At 34.7% G+C, this 21140-nt stretch overlaps 1 protein-coding gene across 2 annotated transcripts in view; it reads left to right on the forward strand.

Annotated features, from left to right (window-relative positions):
- Positions 1 to 21140, forward strand: part of ATF2 (activating transcription factor 2) — a 94174-nt gene that overhangs the window by 43928 nt on the left and 29106 nt on the right. For both annotated transcript variants that reach the window (XM_052658831.1, XM_052658823.1), the window contains exons 9-12: positions 338 to 452; positions 3623 to 3709; positions 14780 to 14929; positions 17752 to 17958. In XM_052658831.1, coding sequence (XP_052514791.1) covers positions 338 to 452; positions 3623 to 3709; positions 14780 to 14929; positions 17752 to 17958 — 559 coding nt within the window. The remainder of the gene's footprint in view (positions 1 to 337; positions 453 to 3622; positions 3710 to 14779; positions 14930 to 17751; positions 17959 to 21140) is intronic.

The following is a 21140-nucleotide window of genomic DNA, read 5'->3' on the forward strand; positions in this document are numbered from 1 at the left end:
CCAACTATAAGTTAGTATCTTCTGACCACCTTTGTTACCATACAGGGATGATATTACATTATTAATGATTATATTCTTCACACTGTGAATTCATTCCTGTGACTCATTTACTTTGCAACTGGAAGTTTGTACCTCTTAATTTCTCTCATCCCTCCATTCCCTTGCCTCTGGCAACCACCTGTCTGTTCTCTGTTTCTCTTCTGTTTTGTTTATTAATTTTTTAGATGTCTCCAGAAAATTTATTTTTAAATTATAATAGTAAAAATACTTTTGTATTTTTTAGACATCATTGATACGGATTTCTTTTTTCTAATTGCCTTTCTTTTGTTTTCCTTAGTCCTGTACCAGGCCCATTTCCTCTTCTGTTACATCTTCCTAATGGACAAACCATGCCTGTTGCGATTCCTGCATCAATCACAAGTTCTAATGTGCATGTTCCAGCTGCAGTCCCAGTAAGTTTTTAGACTATTTAATATTTTCTTTATAGAAAACTGATCTTTATAATCAGAAAATACACTTGGGGCTGCTTGATTAGTTTATGAAACTGAATTCAACAAAATACTTAGTGTTAAGTAATATTTACTGATAGCATAATTCTTTCGAGGCAAACATAACTGGATAAATAACATTTTTCAATCCTCAAAATCTTAATTGTTTCCCTTTTATTTTTAGTATTAAGAACTAATTCCTAAGGTTCAAGAGGGAGAGGACATATGTATACCTATGACTGATTTATGTTGCTGTTTGGCAGAAACCAGCAAAATTCTGTAAAGCAATTATCCTTCAATTAAAAAATAAATTAAAAAAATAAACGTAAGGTTGAATTTAAAAAAAAAAACTAATTCCTTATTCAACCCATTTCAATTTGCTAGATTTGTAGAATTCATATATTAACATAGGGGACTTCCCTGGTGGTGCAGTGGCTAAGACTCTGCGCTCACAATACAGTGGGCCCGGGTTCAATCCCTGGTTAGGGAACTAGATCCCATGTGCCTCAACAAAGATCAAAGATTGCATGTACCGCAACCAAGACCCAGCACAGCCAAACAAATAAAAATAAATGTATTAAAAAAAATATTAACATAGATCTCTATTTTGTAAGAAGATATTTATACTGGAACATTTATCAGGTAACTCTATGTTATTTTGATTATTAGAGAAATTGTTTATAATAGCATTCTGAACTTCTATGGTCATGTTGGGGTTTATGGAATTCCTTTGCTGTCCCAAGCATGTGAAAATCTAAATGGTCTACTAGAATGGACAATAGATAGCTCCCATTTTTCCTAATGAGAAGATCAAAAAGAAGTTTTTTGAGGGGCATGTTAATTATATAAATGTTGAAAGACATAGTAGTTAAATATCTACTTATACTATTCAGTAACTTAGTATTTAAAGGCACATTCTTTGGAATAATACATTATAAATAATGCTTTTTTTCTATTCTCACATTTCATAAAATAACAGAATCTTCAAATGTGTCTTTAATATTCAAGTTTTTGTCATTAGAACCACTTTTTAAGGAACCTCACAAAGTTTTCCAAAACACATTATTTTCATCCTCATCTAGATAATTTCAGTGTAACACTTTTTGAATCTACTATTAAAATCCTGGAAATCTTACATTAAGTCCTAATACTCAAAAATACAGTCTCTCTTTTTCACCTTGTAGATATTTCTGGTCAGTACAATGTAATCATTTATTGTATAATTTTTAAAAATTATTTTTAAAATCCTCCTTACACTTTTGGTGAGATTATATCCTCAGAACACTTTTGGTGAGATTATATTCTCATGAATATTAACTAAAATTAATATTAAATACTTACTTTATTAACTAAAGTGACCTTTGTAAGTATCCAAAATTAGCATTGATTGTAATATTTCAGATATTTCCACAAAATCAAGGTAATGTGTTGTCTTCAAATGGAACTTTGTAGTTCAAAATGCATTATTTGAGAGTTTTATAAGGACTCAAATATAAGGTGACTACTCTCTCTTTTCTCCGGATATTTTTGATGGGGAAACATTCTTGTATCTGGGTTTATATGGTATCCTGCTAAATGTAACTGCAGTGAGAGAAACTGAAATGAAAGAGATATAATTTAGTATACAATAACTAATCATTCAGTGTTGATATTACGTTCTTTTAAAAGAAGGCAAAAGACGATGGAAAATCTGTTAAGTAGTATTATTAGTGAAATTACTAGAGGTGATCAGGTTCTCCTTTGTCATTATGCTTTATTTAATGTATTAAAGAACTTTCATGTATATATATTTATAAATTTTATATGTATATATTTTAGAAAAGCATAGTTCATATGTATATATTTTAGAAAAGCAAAGTTCATTGTTGAAATTACTTTTTATGCCTAGTTATACAAGTTTTAACATTCTTTCTCATTCAAAATGGGGGTGTGACAGGTCTGTGAGAAATTTTGCATCACTCTGAATATTATTCATTTCTATAAGAAGAAATTATTAAAAAAGTAAATTATGAAAATTGAAGATTAAAAATGAATGTCTCAGAAAAATTGACAATTTTTGAAGGATAAATCAGGATTAAGATCATTAAGGGTTCAGATACATTTTTCTGATTCTGCAGTCTCAAATAATTTTATCAATGATTATATTTATATTAACAATATAAATAGTAATATATTGGGTTGGCCAAAAAGTTCATTCAGTCCCTCCCCATAAGATGGCTCTAGTGGCACTCAGTTGTCTTTAATTTCATTTGAAACAATTTTGTTAGATTGTATTGTGACAGCTGTCATATCAGTGTAAAAAAAAAAATTGTAATCAGTGAATTATTTATAGCCATTTTAATATTGAAGATGAAAGAAAAAGCAACATTTTCAACACATTTCTGCTTTATTATTTCAAGAAAGGTAAAAACGCAATTGAAATGCAAAAAGACTTGTGTAGTAAATGAAGAAGGTGCTGTGTCTGATAGAACGTGTCAAAAGTGGTTTGTGAAGTTCGTGCTGGAGATTTCTTGCTGGACGATGCCCCATGGTTGGGTAGTCCTGTTGAAATTGATAGTGATCAAATCGAGGCATTAATTAAGAACACTCAATCTTTTATCATGAGTTTGATAGCTGACATACTCAAAATATCCAAATCAAGCACTGAAAATCATTTGTACCAGCTTGATTAATCATCATTTTGATATTTGGGTTCCATGTAAGTGAAGTGAAAAAAACCTTCTTGACTGTTATTTCTACATGTGATTAGAAAGGTAATGAAACCATTCCATTTTTTAAACAAATTATAACGGGAACCTAGAACAGTTCTTTGCTCAAAAAGATAAAAAAGTTTTGAGAAGACAGAATCATTAACTTGTCTGAAAAATGGCAGAAGGTAGTGGAACAAAACAGTGAATATGTTGTTCAGTACAGTTCTTGATGAAAATGAAAAATGTGTCTTATTTTTACTTTAAAAACAGAAGGAACTTTTTGGCCAACACAATATATACTTTCTGTTAATGTATAATATATTGTCATATACATATTAATATATACTTATTATGTAAGTTGTTATAGCAGCCATTTTGCAGATAAAGTACAAATCTCATTTTGAATATATTCTCTAGTAATTATTTTTCAATATCTTCTGATAGCTTGTTCGACCAGTCACCATGGTGCCTAGTGTTCCAGGAATTCCAGGTCCTTCCTCTCCTCAACCAGTGCAGTCAGAAGCAAAAATGGTAAGCAAGATTTTGTTTGTTCTGTACATATCTTGACCCTGTTTTGAATTAGCTTTTCCAATTAAAGCCCACTTCAGATGTACAATTTAGATCAAATTTTATAAATTTGTGGGCTGTATTACATTATAGGGGCACCAGAAAGTTTGGAAAAGGAAAGTTTTAATTAGCATAGTGATAGGGTACTGGTACTTGAAAGCAAATAAATCAATTGGGAGTAAAGTTCTAGTTTTTATCATTGGTTTCTCTGATGTTTGATGTGGTATTTTAGGCAAACTCCTCCTGCTGGAGGCTAGGGATATTGCAGCTGCCACTAGAAGTAATGAAGGCAGCACTGACATAATGAATGACTTTAAACAGTCATACAAATGAATAGAACAGTATTAAGAAAAAATTCTGAAATAGTGTACAGGTTAGTAAACAGTATATATAAAGGAAAACCATATTTTTGACTTATGTTTCAGGCACTAAGAAATCAGTGTTAAGGGGTAAACTATAGACTAGGAAGCAGAAGACATATTTTCATTTTACTCATAATTCTTCTGTTCACTACCCCCAAACAAGCCACTTTAATTTTTCTGAGACTCATTTTCCTCATCTGTAAAATAAAGGGATTAAACTTTGATTCCTGGGGTCTTTCTTAGCCTCAAATCTTTCTCACTTGCTAATCATCTTAGTAGATGACCTGAAGCTGCTGCTATGAGTGGGAGGATCAGTGGGGTAATTTTCTTTTAAATCAAAATAATCCTCCCTTCTACAATTTAACGCACTTTAGAGCTAATTTTTAACTAAAATCAATCGATAGTTGTTAGACACCTATTATTTGTTTGTTATATGCTAGGCACTACACTGACATTATAAATTTGTACCCATAAAAACCATTATGTATTATTGCAAGGCTTTAAATTTTTTACTGCTATTCTCCATTAATGCAAATAATTAGTCTGAATTTGGTATGTGAGAACTTTTTTTTTAATAGTAAAACTTATATACTGTCTGAATAAATAATAGTTGGTTGAAGAGTATTAAAATTAGCTGGTTATTGATGATAGTGAAAAAACTTGAAAATCCAAGAGGAGAATTTTTCATGTGACACCATGTTTAGGTCAAAGCCATGGAACTAACTAAGATGAATCTTTTTCACCTGATAGCAGAAGGCCTTCACTGGGAATGTGTTTTACACTTCCTACTTAATGTAACTAGTATAATGAAAAATTGAATTAGTGAGAACTGTGTAGAAGAGAATAGAAGTTAGAGATCCTGTTGTTCTCTGCATCTCAGAATACTTTTACATATTCAGTGGACTTTTCCCTCCACAGTTGGTAAAGAACAGATCAGATTTAAAGAAATACTTTTGGCTATAAGATAGAAACTAGTAAGCTTCCCTGAATAACTGAATAAACTTGAGAAATTTAATTAGTAAGAATAAAAATAGTTTGTACGCTTGTACACTGAAAAGTACCAAAGCTGTATTTCACATGTTTATGTATGAAACACAGTGATAGGTTGAAGGCCCCCCAAATTGCATGGGGAGTCACAAATTGCGTCACTTAAATTTAACAGTCCAATTAAATTTCTTAGTAAGATATTGCTAACATATAAAATAGCCATATTTAGGTGATTACCTGTTTAAATTGGGATAGTAAATAAGATTGTCCTATTTTTTAATTAAATGAAAAGATTCAGAAATTAGCCTCCCCCCTCCTTGTTTTTAAGCTTTTTGTTATGGAAGATTTCAAGTATTCTATACAAAGTAAATAAGATTTTGTAATGAATCCCCATGTACTCATCACCCAGCTTCAATTATTAGCAGTGTAACTGTTGTTCTTCCTCAGACCACTCCTTACCCTCACTGAATTATTTTTTAATAAGCCTTTCTTAAATGTAAAATTTACATAGATTGAAACGGACCAATTTATACTGTGCAATTTGAGTGCAGTTCATGTAACTCACCTCTATTATGGTATAGAACATTAACATCTACCCACGTTTCTTTATGTCCCTTCCCTCAGTCCATCTCCCCCAGCTGTTAATATTTATCAACAGCAATGTAAATAAAATCAATATATACTCTTGCGTTCAGCTAAGTATATGTCTGTGAAACTTATCCATGTTGTTGTGTGTATTGTAGTTTCTTTCTATTGCTGAGTAGTTTGCTGTGAGTATACCACAATTTCTTTATCCATTCTTCTGTTGGTAGAACTTTGATTGGTTTGGTTTGATTGTTTCTAAACTTGAATTAAAATGTCAGTGTCATTGATTTTCTTATTTTATTAAGCATCAGGGGGCTAAAAAGATTTACTAAATAAATAATTGTATGATTCTAATGGGAGCAAGTTGAGACTAGGTTCATATCCTAGTGCACAGAGGTTTTTTAATGATCAGATAAATGATCATGGGATTGGATTCTTTTCTCTGTCAGTGATAGAACTCTGAACTCCATTCTCTCCAAATGAATGGTCCCCAGCTCACATCCCCTAGATTCATGTTATATGTTAAATAATTTTTCTGACTTTTTACCAGTCTGAAGCCCCCCAGCAAACATTATAATTTCTTCTTTCACTGCTTCAATTGGATTTTGCTTTGTTGTTTTCAACTCTGAAAATATTTAAACATCCTCCCTGTTTGATTTTGCATCTCTGTTAAGGATTTATTTGACCTTTGTGGTCACAGTCTGTTAATGTTAAGTAGTACAACAATAGTAACTCTGCTAAAATGTGGTTAAAAAATAATGTATGAGAAATGGCACCATTGGAACACAGAACAATAAGTAGTACACTGTAGCTGAAGAGAAACTTATTTGTATCCTAAGATAGCCAAGGATGCTTTTGCGGTGGCCTGGTTTTCATGTGCCCAGTGCTTACTGGAAGATTTATATGCATTGTGTTTGTTACAAATATTTAAAGAAGATCTTTCTTTTTTTATGAAGAAATTCTTTCAGGACAAGTTGTGCTTGTTTTGTTTTTTAAGAACTTTTAAGTCTTTGGAAAAGTGAAAACTTAGTTTAAGTAAAAATGTATGGGGGGGGTCCATAAATAAAAGATTACCTAGTATTTTTTAATATTCTAGGAAAATTCCTGGGATCTACTGTTTTCTACAAAATTTCACTGGCTCTCACCAAATGTAGATATAGTTGAGGGGTTTTGTTTGTCATTAAGCACATTAAACCATAGATATTTGCTACCTGTGTTACTCTTCTAAAAAAAACAAATTTCCTATGTAATATTTGTAATCAAAAGTAACTCATCTGAATAAAAAAATGTTAACCATCCAGGAATTTCATTTAAGAAGATTTAGTTAAGTATTTAAGTTGTATTCCCCAGAATCATTTCTTTAAGACTTGTGTGACAAACTGAGAGATATCTTTGCACGCAGTGGGTAGCTGGTAGGTCTTATGCAGGGGGTTTCTACTGAGAGCTGACAGAGGGCATCTTGGCAAATGTTCAGAAACCTACATTAACTTAGTTGGGCCCTGCATGGAGTCTCATGTTCAGCAGAATTCTTCTGACCTCCCTCTGCATGCCAAGCTAATCAGCAAACACCAAATGAGCCCACTCCAACAAAACAGACTCTCTCCCAACCTACTTCATTTTCATATGTTCTCTGGGGGTGGGGAGCAAGATTTCACAAGGACTGATGATGCTGCAAAGACCACAATAATGATAATTAACTTGCTGAATTTAGAAGATTATGCTGTTAATTAGTTGCAAAATAAAGATAAGTAATAGAGCAGCAGATGGTAGGATAACACCCAGGAGAAGGAGGGTTATTACTCTGATGAGCTTTTGTGGTGCTTATGAAATATGGATCTGACTTTTTCATAAATTGTTTCTAGAGAACATTGTGTTTTTCTTTGAACTATGATCGAGTAATTTATTCCTACCAGGTACTGACAGATGTGATAAAAATTTGCTTTCATGGGTACAACATATAACATAGAATTTGAATAACATTATTTTTAGCAGATTACCTCTTAAGATGGATCTCAGATTGGTCAGCACAACAAGACTATATTCACTTTTTTTTTTTTTTCCTACATTTACTCTTTAATTGACACAGTCTTTAAGACAAAAAGTTTTCAACATAGTAGCTGAATTTTACAACACTAAAATTTAACTCTAACATTAAAGCACTAGTCTGCTTAGAAAATAGTAATAAAGATTTTTGCTTTCTTTCCTTTAGTTTAAAATTAAAATTATGCCTAGCTTTTATTGTACATACATATTAGAGAATATAGACTTGTTAAATCTTACATAATTTCTCTGAGTACTTAATCTTCATTTACTTATATTAGATTTCTCTATTGATAGAATTTTGATCCAGTAATGGACAGACCAGTGTCTGATACTCTTAATGGTTACTAAAATATACTTAGAATACTTAATGTGAGGACTTCCCTGGTGGTCCAGTGGCAAAGACTCTGTGCCCCCAATGCAGTGGGCTGGGGTTTGATCTCTGGTCAGGGAACTAGATTCCACATGCTGCAACTAAGACCCAGCACAGCTAAATAAATAAATATTTTTTTAAAAAAAGAATACTTCATGTGAGACAAAAGCTCTAGTTTGAAAAACCTTTTGTTTAAAATATGTTTGTTCAGTGAACCAGGAGTCAACAGACAGAATTTCTGGTCCTGGATCTGCTTCTAACTTGCTCTGTGATCCTAGGAAGTAACTTCACTCTTGGGGCCTTAATTTCTTTATCTATAAGATGGTAATTGGACTAATTGAGTAGCTCCAAAATTCTGTTGTAAAATAAATATCATATTTATAGATGTTTTCATTAATTTGGGGGACCAAATTACCCTTCTTTAAAATGTCTCAACATATATGTGGGTGGATTGTAGATATCCTTACATTAGTTGTAAAACGTATATGAATCATGGTTTAAACAACTTTCTCCTAACCCACTGTAATTTTTTTAGCATACATTTGTTTTTAAATATGTTTGTTTAAAAAAGTTTATAGTTAAAAAAATCTGTAGTTCAGAGCAGTGTTAATTAACCCTTGAAAATCTTTTTCTTGCATTTTGTATCCAGTGGCACACTTCCAAGTTAGACCCATTGTAATCAATGTAACAGCATGGAGCAAACATTAGAGCTTCCTCACTGGATGACTACTGTGTACCCTAGGGCAGTCAAGAGAGGATAATGAATGAATACTGATGCTGCCTTTAAGTGTTCTTTAAGGTAGTAACTTGCCCTACTAAAGATTATTCAAGAGAGTGATGTTTATGTACTTCAGACTCCCCTATGTGCAGTTACTGTATTTCATTAATTCTAAGAGCTAAGCTCTTTACTATAAAACTTTAAATGCTCTTCAATTCTATGTTTTCTACGTAAGGACTTAAAAATGTTTTACCAACAAATAATTTACCAAGCTTCACATTTCAACCAGTACTTATATTTTTATACATTTTATATCCAGAAATGAAAGCCCTAACCTAACGCTATTATAGATTGGCTTTTAAAAGATGTAATTATGCACACTGGCCACCTCCCCAGATCCTCCTCCTTCTGTTTATATGACCCACACTTTCAAATTCCTCTCTTTTTGCTTTCACTTCTTTGACCATTTAGTTTAAGTATTCCTTCCTGATTATAGCCAAGTACTGCTTTGGTCACCTACCTAATGAGTTTTAATCCATCTACTTCCACACATTATCCCATCAGTTGTGAGTGTCCCAATTTCCTGAATCTTAGCTGCTAATGTGGTTATTTCTGCTTGTTTATAAGAGAAGGAAGAAAAAATGGAACTGGGAATCTTAACCTGGATTCTGAAAGATGCAGTGTACCATGTGGTCTTGAGAATATATTTTCCAAAATAAAACACATCTGGAGGAGTTCATGGTGGTCCAGTAGCTAAGACTCTGCGCTCCCGATGCAGGGGACCCAAGTTTGATCCCTGGTCAGATCCCACATGCCACAACTAAGAGTTTGCATGCTGCAACTAAGACCTGGCACAGTCAAATAAATTAAATATTTTTAAAAAATTTTAATATACTAAATATTAAAATTTTAATTTAAAATTTTAAATATTTAGCTTCAGGCTGAGTTAAACCTCTCCTTAAAATGATCCCTGAGTACTTTTTTTCCTAAGTATATTTTGAAAATACAAAAGTAAAGGAACTCTTGTGATTCTTTGGTGTCCATACTCTTAACACCTGAACTGTGAAAATAGAGGGCTCAATTTTTGAAAAAGGTTAGGAAGCTGATAAAATAAGAAATCCTTATATAGCTCAGGTAAGTTTTACTAGGTTGGTCATAACTTTCCTTCCAAGGAGTAAGCATCTTTTAATTTCATGGCTGCAATCACCACCTGCAGTGATTTTGGAGGCCCCCCCCCAAAAATCTGACACTGTTTCCCCATCTATTTGCCATGAAGTGATGGGACCAGATGCCATGATCTTTGTTTTCTGAATGTTGAGCTTTAAGTCAACTTTTTCACTCTCCTCTTTCACTTTCATCAAGAGGCTTTTTAGTTCCTCTTCACTTTCTGCCATAAGGGTGGTGTCATCTGCATATCTGCATATTCAAAAGCAGAGACATTACTTTGCCAACAAAGGTCCATCTAGTCAAGGCTGTGGTTTTTCCAGTAGTCATGTATGGATGTGAGAGTTGGACTGTGAAGAAAGCTGAGCGCCAGAGAATTGATGCTTTTGAACTGTGGTGTTGGAGAAGACTTTTGAGAGTCCCTTGGACTGCAAGGAGATCCAACCAGTCCCTTCTAAAGGAGATCAGTCCTGGATGTTCTTTGGAAGGAATGATGCTAAAGCTGAAACTCCAGTACTTTGGCCACCTCATGCGAAGAGTTGACTTATTGGAAAAGACTCTGATGCTGGGAGGGATTGGGGGCAGGAGGAGAAGGGGACGACAGAGGATGAGATGAACTCCGGGAGGTGGTGATGGACAGGGAGGCCTGGCGTGCTGCAATTCATGGGGTTGCAGAGTCGGACACGACTGAGCAACTGAACTGAACTGAAGTTTTATATATTTAATCTTTACCTCAGCACTACAAGGAAGTTTTCATTTTTCCCAGTTTTACAGATAGTTTGTTCAGATAGTTTGAGACAGTTAATTTCTAAACAGTAAAGTATCTTCTCAGCTGTACACATTTTGTATGCTAATATATATATACAGTATATCTTATATATGCTAACCAGTGAAGAAACTATGAACTGCTGTTTGCAGTTCATAAAGAAGTACTCAGTCAGAAAAGATGGGGAAAACATACCTAATCTGGGGTGATATGGCTTTAGTGGTTACAGTATCAGACTTGGCATTCTGAATCCTTCATGGTTGTCTTTCGCACCACTTGGCTTGCAGGATCTTAGGTCCCTGACTAGGGATTGAACTTGGGCCTATGACAGGGACAGAGCGAAGTGCTAACCACTAGACCACCAGGGGATTCCCTTGGAGTTGTCTTTTGAAATGTCAAGCCACCCAGCCTTAAATTATCTTTCTTGATTTTTCCATTTTCTTTTTTTTCCCTTCTTTTTTTGGTGGGGGGAGGTAGGATAATATACATAACATGTGCCATGGAAAAACTGCACTTTGAAAAGAAGGAGGTCCAGATTTAAATCTAGGATCTTAACTAGCTTAATGGCTGTGTGACCTTGGGCAAATGATCTCTAGTATCCTAATCTGCCAAATTCAGACTGAAATTGAAGAAAGTGGAGAAAACCACTAGACCATTCAGGTATGACCTAAATCAAATCCCTTATGACTATACAGTGGAAGTGAGAAATAGATTTAAGGCACTAGATCTGATAGACAGAGCACCTGATGAACTATGAATGGAGGTTTGTGACGTTGTACAGGAGACAGTAATCAGGACCATCCCCAAGAAAAAGAAATGCAAAAAAGCAAAATGGCTGTCTGAGGAGGCCTTACATATAGCTGTGAAAGGAGAAGCAAAAGAGAAAAGGAGATACACCCATTTGAATGCAGAGTTCCAGAGAATAGCAAGGAGATATAAGAAAGACTTCCTCAGCGATCAGTGCAAAGAAATAGAGGGAAACAATAGAATGGGAAAGATTAGAGATCTCTCCAAGAAAACTAGAGATATCAAGGGAACATTTCATGCAAAGATGGGCTTGATAAAGGACAGAAATGGTATGGACCTAACAGAAGCAGAAGATATTAAGAAGAGGTGGCAAGAATACACAGAAGAACTGTACAAAAAAGATCGTCATGACCCAGATAATCATGATGGTGTGATCACTCACCTGGAGCCAGACATCCTGGAATGTGAAGTCAAGTGGGCCTTAGGAAGCATCACTACAAAAAAGCTGGTGGAGGTGATGGAATTCCAGTTGAGCTATTTCAAGTCCTGAAAGATGACGCTGTGAAAGTGCTGCACTCAATATGTCAGCAAATATGGAAAACTCAGCAGTGGCCACAGGACTGGAAAAGGTCCATTTTCATTCCAATCCCAAAGAAAGGCAATGCCAAAGAATGCTCAAACTACCGCACAATTGCACTCATCTCACTCAGGAGTAAAGTAATGCTTAAAATTCTCCAAGCCAGGCTTCAGCAATACATGAACCGTGAACTTCCAGATTTTCAAGCTGGTTTTAGAAAAGGCAGAGGAACCAGAGATCAAATTGCCAACATCTGCTGGATCATGGAAAAAGCAAGAGAGTTCCAGAAAAACATTTATTTCTGCTTTATCGATTATGCCAAAGCCTTTGTGTGGATCACAATAAACTGGAAAATTCTACAAGAGATGGGCTTACCAGACCACCTGATCTGCCTCTTGAGAAACCTGTATGCAGGTCAGGAAGCAACAGTTAGAACTGGACGTGGAACAACAGACTGGTTCCAAGTAGGAAAAGGAGTACGTCAAGGCTGTATATTGTCACCCTGCTTATTTAACTTATATGCAGAGTACCTCATGAGAAACACTGAGCTGGAGGAAGCGCAAGCTGGAATCAAGATTGCCAGGAGAAATATCAATAACCTCAGATATGCAGATGACACCACCCTTATGGCAGAAAGTAAAGAGGAGCTAAAAAGCCTCTTGATGAAAGTGAAACAGGAGAGGGAAAAAGTTGGCTTAAAAACTCAACATCCAGAAAACCAAGATCATGGCATCTGGTCCCATCACTTCATGGCAAATAAATAGGGAAACAGTGGAAACAGTGTCAGACTTAATTTTTCTGGGCTCCAAAATCACTGCAGATGGTGACTGCAGCCATGGAATTAAAAGATGCTTACTCCTTGGAAGGAAAGTTATGACCAACCTAGATGGCGTATTAAAAAGCAGAGACATTACTTAGCCAACAAAGGTCCATCTAGTCAAGGCTATGGGTTTTTCCAGTGGTCATGTATGGATGTGAGAGTTGGACTATAAAGAAAGCTGAGCGCTGAGGAATTGATGCTTTTGAACTGTGGTGTTGGAGAAGACTCTTGGGAGTCCCTTGGACTGCGAGGAGATCCAACCAGTTCATCCTAAAGGAGATCAGTCCTGGGTGTTCATTGGAAGGACTGATGTTGAAGCTGAACCTCCAGTACTTTGGCCACCTCATGCAAAGAGTTGACTCTTTGGAAAAGACTCTGATGCTGGGAAAGATTGAGGGCAGGAGGAGAAGGGGACGAAAGAGGATGAGATGGTTGGATGGCATCATTGACTTGATGGACATGGGTTTGGGTGGACTCTGGGAGTTGGTGATGGACAGGGAGGCCTGGCATGCTGTGGTTCATGGGATCGCAGAGTCAGACATGATTGAGCGACTGAACTGAACTGAATCTGTAAAATCAACACAGTGTTTATTAGAAACTGATTTAAACTACTGATAACACAGCCGCAGGGGTGGATCTCAGGTACATTATGCTATAGGAATGAATCCAGATTCAAAAGGCTTATTATATACACTGTATGGTTCCATTTATATGATATTCGGAGAAGGCAAAACTTTGAGAATCAAAAAACAGACTTGGGATTTTCAGGGACTGTGTTGGGAGGTAGTCATGTGTGGATGTGAGAGTTGGACTGTAAAGCTGAGCGCCGAAGAATTGATGCTTTTGAGCTGTGGTGTTGGAGAAGACTCTTGAGAGTCCCTTGGACTGCAGGGAGATCAAACCAGTCATTCCTAAAGGAAATCAGTCCTGAATATTCATTGGAAGGACTGAAGCTGAAGCTCTAATTCTTCGGCCACCTGATGTGAAGAACTGACTCACTGGAAAAGACCCTGATGCTGGGAAAGATTGAAGGTAGGAGAAGGGGGATGACAGACGACGAGATGGTTGGATGGCATCACCAACTCGCTGGACATGAGTTTGAGCAAGTTCTGGGAGTTGGTGATGGACAGGGAAGCCTGAGGTGCTGCAGTCGATGGGATCTTAAAGAGTTGGACATGACTAGGTGACTGAACTGTGGTGGGAGGAGAGTGTGACAAGAAAGAATCATGAAGAAGTTTTGGTGCGTGATAGGACTGTTCTGTATCCTGATTGTAGGAGGAGGTTGCACAACTGTATGTGCTTGTTAAAACTCATAGAAATATATGCTGAAAAGACTTTGTTTTACTGTATGTAACTTATACCTCAACAAAACATTTTTTACGCTACTGACCTTGTTTTTAAAATCATACCCAGAATCTACAATGATAAGCAGTGGAAAATGTCTACTAACACTTGCTTAAGCAGATTGGTGGTTTTTTCATATATACCTCATTTCTAAGGTATCTGGATCAGTTGTAGATATTAAGATATGCACAGATGAAAATAAATTACAAGTTTTCTAAGTTATTCTTAGTTGAAGTAAATGAAAACAATTGTATTAGAATCACGTAGGGGACTTTGTCTAAAGCTCTTCTCTAGTATCTATCCCTTTACACTATTTCCAAAGAAAGAAGAGGAAAAGTTGCCAAAAAAGACTCAGGAAAGCTTCCCAAAGGTCCTTTTATCTCTCTTACTGATATTTAGGAATGCAGTGGAATATAATAAATCAAAACTAAGTTTAAAGCCTGTGTATTCATTAACAGATGTCTCATTTGGTTAACTAAAAGTGTGTTGGGAGTTAGATTTGGGTAGAAAGCAGGGAGCATTCTTTTTTTAAATTGGTATTTGCATTTCAGAGATTAAAAGCTGCTTTGACCCAGCAACATCCTCCAGTTACCAACGGCGATACTGTCAAAGGTCACAGTAGTGGTTTGGTTAGGACTCAGTCAGAGGAATCTCGACCACAGTCATTACAACAGCCAGCCACATCCACCACAGAAACTCCGGTATGTGTTTTTTTATCATTCATCACCCAGTTTTCCTTAAAAAACAAAACAAAACAAAACCACACAGTGTGACTTCAATGACTATATACTTTGAAAAGATTTTCTGGTCAATTTTTTTTAAATTTAAATTTATTTTAATTGGAGGCTAATTACTTTACAGTATTGTATTGGTTTTGCCATACATCAACATGAATCTGCCACGGGTGTACACGTGTTCCCAATCCTGAACCCTACTCCCACCTCCCTCCCCATACCATCCCTCTGGGTCATCCCAGTGCATCTGGTCAAATTTTTATTCCAAAAGTGTATTTAAAAAGCCTTAAGAAAAGGTAATTCAACATAAACGTTGAACATATAAAAAATAAATAAGCAGTTACTACTGCTGAGGGCACTCTGTAAATGTTTCTCAGAGTATCTGTATGTTGGTTTAAAATGGTACAGTATCCATCAATAGTATTTAAAGAAAACTTTTTTACTATTGGTTGTATTCAACAAGTAATTTATATATGAACCATATTACTGATATAAGACAGTTCTTGAATTAACACTTGTGAAATGTCACCAAAGTAGCAGATAGGTTTAACGGCAGCTGTTTATACTAGAGGCCCATTTCACTCTAATTTGTGTCTGGCCATTAGATGATTGCTATTTCTATATATCTGCAGTAAAGTGTTAACTGTATTTCTGTTAAATGTTACAGAGCTCTATTTAGATGTTTTTCTTCTCTACTTAAAGAATATTAGCATTTAAAAGTAAAACTTTCCAATTAAAGAAACACAGCTGAACAACAAGTTTAATACTACCTCCTAAGCATAGGTGTTTAGATAACAGTATTTTACCTTTGTGAAACTTAAGATAAAGTGAAATAGTTGTGGTTGTCATCCACCAAGCAACTTTACCTAGGGGCCAAAAGAGAGGAAAAGTGAGTGTGTTCTTATGTCTTAATTCAGGGTTAGCCAACTGGCTCCTGAGCCTAATGCAGCTCACAGCTGTTGATCTATGGCTGGCAAGTTCAGTATGGCTTTTACATACTTAAAAGTTTATTTAAAAGAAAATGAATGTAATTTATTTTCTTGTACTAACTATTGTTTACCTGGATCTCATTTTTATTTATATTTTTCTTGTATTGGAATGAAACTCCAGGACAGCAGGACTTTTATCTGCTCTGTCACTGCTATATCACTACAATAGTTCCTGCATATTTTTCAGTGAAGTAGAATGAATGAATCAATAGAAAAAGGGAGAGAAGGAAGAATATATGCTTCTAAGTAGCCTCAAATCCTTGTTAGAGGTAGAGATATATATAATTCAGGTTAATTACCTGCAGAACGTAAAGATTTCTGCCTATGGTGTAGATGAAGAGAATGTAGAAATTTTTGTTTACATCATTTTAAAATAACATTAAAGTAGAGGCAAGAGATTTGTTTTCAGGCTGCTACTTTGGATCATGTGTCTATGGCCACAAAGTGCTTTCTTTTGCACTGTTTCCAAGGGTTTATATCCCATCTCCTGTATTCAGGTGTTCTGTGGCACAATTTTGGGATTTGTGAGAGACATGAAGATATTCTATAATCCTAAACACCGGACAGTATCACTAATGACTGAAGATTTTTGTCTGGCTGATTTTGCAGGGCAGGTGGACCAATTAAAATGAAAATCTAGACTCTGGGATTCTACCTACAAGGAAAATGAGCATTAATAATTACACAAACCTGACCCTTAGAAAAAGACTGACCCCAAATTTCAGAAACTGAAGAAAAGCTGAATACACTAAAATGTGTATGTACTTTCAACTCCTTAATTTTAGAGAAACCAATTTTTTACATTTACAGTTTAATGCTATTTTTTTATTGCAAAAATAGCATAGAAACCATGGTGTCCCATAGTGAATTTAAATAAAAAGTTATTTTTTATTAGTACCTTAATAATTATCAAAGGATTGAATAATAACATAGTGTTTGCTTAAAAGTGCACTTGGAAAAATAAAAGGTCTGTACATCATCATTTGTATTGCATTTTTAAGTTTCTTTGTATTCTCTCTATAAACATGAAAATATTGTTTATACAAATGTTAAAGAATAGAATACAATCCTAAAGGAAATCAACCCTGAATATTCATTGTATGAATATTGATGCTGTAGCTCCAATACTTTGGCCACCTGATGCAAATAGCTGACTCATTGGAAAAGACCTTGATACTGGGAAAGATTGAAGGCAGGAGGAGAAGGGGGTGATAGAAGATGAGATGGTTGGATGTCATCACCGCCTCAATGGACATGAGTTTGAGCAAACTCCAGGAGATAGTGAAAGATAGAGAGGTCTGGCTTGTTGCAGTCCATGGGGTCACAAAGGGTCAGACACAACTTAGCAACTGAACAACAACAAAGAATACATTCGTGTGACAGTTAGTGAGAATCTAGGTTTAGCAATGCTTATTTATTTCAAGGAATTTGTTAAACAACAGGGTGATTTGCCCATTGCTTCAGAATATTGACGTATACTATGAGACTTAGAAAATAAAATTAATACCTGTCACCTTTGCAAGGGGCTTCCCTGATAGTTCAGTTGATAAAGAATCCAGCTGCAATGCAGGAGAGCCCGGTTCGATTGCTCGGTCAGGAAGATCCACTGGAGAAGGGAAAGGCTACCCATTCCAGTATTTTGGCCTGGAGAATTCCATGGAATGTATAGTTTATGGGGTCACAAAGAGTTGGCACAACTGAGTGACTTTCACTTTCACCTTTGCAATCCTTTACTGCCTATTATATTCATTTTAATCACTAGGTACAAATATAAAAAGCTTTCATTTGTGTCTATTATAGGCTTCTCCAGCTCACACAACTCCACAGACCCAAAATACAACTGGTCGTCGAAGAAGAGCAGCTAATGAAGATCCCGATGAAAAAAGGAGGAAGTTTCTGGAAAGAAATAGAGCAGCAGCTTCAAGATGCCGACAAAAGAGAAAAGTCTGGGTTCAGTCTTTAGAGAAGAAAGCAGAAGACTTGAGTTCATTAAATGGTCAACTGCAGGTATGGTGCATATATGTAAATTGTTTATTTCTTTTTAATAATTATGAACACATATTTTCCTTATTTTTTCCTAGTTAGCCATTCAGACATTTTAGGACACAATATTGGGTGTGTATGGAATCTGTAGTAAAGTGTAGTTTAATAAACCTATTTGAATACCAAGATGAAGTAATATAACTTCCAATACTGATACAGTGAAGAAATTTTTAAATGTAAGTGTTTACTTGCATAGTACAAAAGTACCTAAACTATCTGGTTTAAACTTTATAAAGTTATGATATAGAGTTCAACAGAATCTTAAACTGTAAAATATTACTGGTACTTCATTTTTCTTATTTTTTGGTTCATGTCACAACTGTAGAGTTGGTTCAATTTGCAGTTTTTGTTTTTAAGTTCTTTTGTTCTTTGAATTATAAATTTTGTTTTGTTTTGTTTGTTTTATTTAAAGTGAATATAGTGCTCGTGAAAGGTGCCAGATTGACAGCTTTGGAACTGAAGGACTAATTATCCACAGAACAGGTACAATATGGCCAGTGGCAGTAGAAAACATTTCATACTGCCCTGCCAGTGTGCCTCAGATTTATTTCTTAGGAACCCTATGTGGTATAAAGGTTTTAAGGCTCCTTCCTATTCAGTCTTTGGTAAGATTTTCAGTGATGGCATTTGGCAGCACTAAGTCTGTTTCCTTCCTTCTGTTTTTTCTTCCTTTTTGGTGTTGTTTTTAATGCTGTAAATATTCTCAAGTAAAATCTTCTAAACTACCAATTGATGAGCATCAGTGAGAAAAATCAATGAATTTATGAATTAAATTGATGAATTTAAATTCATTATGAATTTAATGAATTGTAGTTGTTATTGGTCAATCCTCTGAGCTATCCATTCCTACTTAAAAATTAATCATGATTGATGATTGTTCTCATCTTACATCTTTAAAGATGTCACCAGTATCAGTGTCTTGTTTAAACACTTAGGAGAAAGCTTTCTAGCTTTTTTAGCTCCAGGGATAGCATTTCACCTAATGTAAATTTTAATAACTTAACACTTTTTCATATGTGAGACAGACATCTTTTAAAACTCTGTGTTGGGCTTTGAATATTGACATATTAGCTTTAGAACAAATAAATTATCTTGCAAAACTTACTTTTAACCATTTCAAAAAAAATTAAATATTTTAATTTTACCATATTACAGAGACTTCAAATATGTACTTATATACTAGGATATGTTAAATAATATATTACCTAATAAATTCTTCAAGAACAATTTTCATATCATAATTTTTCAAAACAAACTTTGGAATTTTTTTCTTTAAAGTGAAACATTATAGATACAAATTTATGTACTATAAAAATGGTTATCAGATTTCTGAATATTAACTATTAAATGTTTGAGTATTCATATTAATACATTAACAAAGTGATTTAGGTGGATCTATTCTTAAACTAACAAAATCATTCTTCTGAATGACTTGGCTTCTTAACAGTTATATGGTATTAAAAATAACATTCTTTGTTAGCCTCAGTTGTCTTACCCATGGAATAGAGATAATAATACTTGCTGGTCCTCCTGCTCTGGATTGTTATTTACATCAAATTAGAATTTTTGGAGGCATTTTAAAATATATTAATTTTAATAGGATAAATTGATCAATGTTTTCTTCTGTAATTTGGCTAATTATGCCTTTTTAAGAAGTGAAAATGTTTCAAAACTACAAAGTGGTATATAAATATATGGTTATATTCTCAAGGTACTGGACTTCAGGTTGGGCCAGTTTTCTGTTCTGACCCAAGTTATAACAATATTAACAACTTTTAATGAGATTGTTGTTCAGTGGCCAAGTCATGTCCAACTGTTTGTGACCCTGTGGACTGCAGCATGCCAGGATTCCCTGTCCTTCACTATCTCCCAGAGTTTGCTCAAACTCATGTTAATCATATTGCTATTTCCTTAATTATACTGCAGCCCTGGTCACCACTATGAACACCAACAGTGCTTTATTATTTCAGAAAACTTTGGAGAATTCAGTATTCACAATAAATGTAATATTTACTTCCCCCTTAATTTCATGTTTTTTCCATCATCCAAACTGTATAAAAATATCATTATTGTAAAATTGTTCATTTTTATATTTCCTAATTTGAGTAGAAATTTCTTGATTGGAGGAATAAAGGCAAGATTTATCACCTAGGTAAAAGTTAGCTAACACTTCAGTTTTGAAGCAGGCATGAAACTTTTAAAATAGAAGTCACAACCAAGAAATCACTAAGTTAAACTCTGTAGTTGAATATAACTACTTAATACCTCAAAGTAAAACAGAACCAGTTTTTTTTTTAATTGAGGTATAGTTGATATATAGTATATAATTACATGTTTCCATGTACATGTCCTGATTGACAGTTGTTAAAGGTTATACTCCATTTACAACTTACTTTATTCCTTGTGCTGTACAATGTGTCCTGGCAGCTTGTTTATTTTATACATAGCAGGTTTGTTAAATGTTTGTTTATATATTTGTCTGTGCTGGATCTTAGTTGTGGCATGTGAACTCATAGTTGAAGTATGTGGGATTTAGTTCTCTGACCAGGAATCAAACCCTGGGCGCTCTACATTGGGAGTGCAGAGAGACAGCCACTGGACCACCAGGGAAGTCCCTACATACAGCAGGTTTTAATCTCTTAATCCCCTATCTCTGTCTTGCCCTCTGGTAAGCACTGTTTTTTCTCAGTATCTGTTTCGTTTTTGGTTATTCACTATATTCACTAGTTTTATGTTTCAGAACCAAGATACGGGTGATATCATACAGTGTTTGTCTTTCTCTGATTTATTTTACTAAGCATAAAAATCAGTATTTTTAATCATTAATAATTGAGGAATGAATAGCATCATGGTTAGAAAGTGTTCTTAGTTTTAAAGATGTATACCAAAACATGAAGCTAGGTGAGATGATGTGTTATCGGGTATTTAAAAAAAAACTTTTGCAAAAAAGAAAGAGAATAAGGTCCTTTTGAATATATTAACCTGGAAAATGTCTAATACTATGGGCAAAAAGTAAGTTGCTTGAAAACAGCCCAGATGTCCATCAGTAGATAAATTGTGGCATATACATCCAATGCAATATTTTTCAGCCACAAAAAGGAGTGAAATTACATGCTACAATGTGAATAAGTCTCAAAACATTATGC

Source organism: Budorcas taxicolor, chromosome 2 (assembly GCF_023091745.1).
Source record: "Budorcas taxicolor isolate Tak-1 chromosome 2, Takin1.1, whole genome shotgun sequence".
NCBI classification, from domain to species: domain Eukaryota; kingdom Metazoa; phylum Chordata; class Mammalia; order Artiodactyla; family Bovidae; genus Budorcas; species Budorcas taxicolor.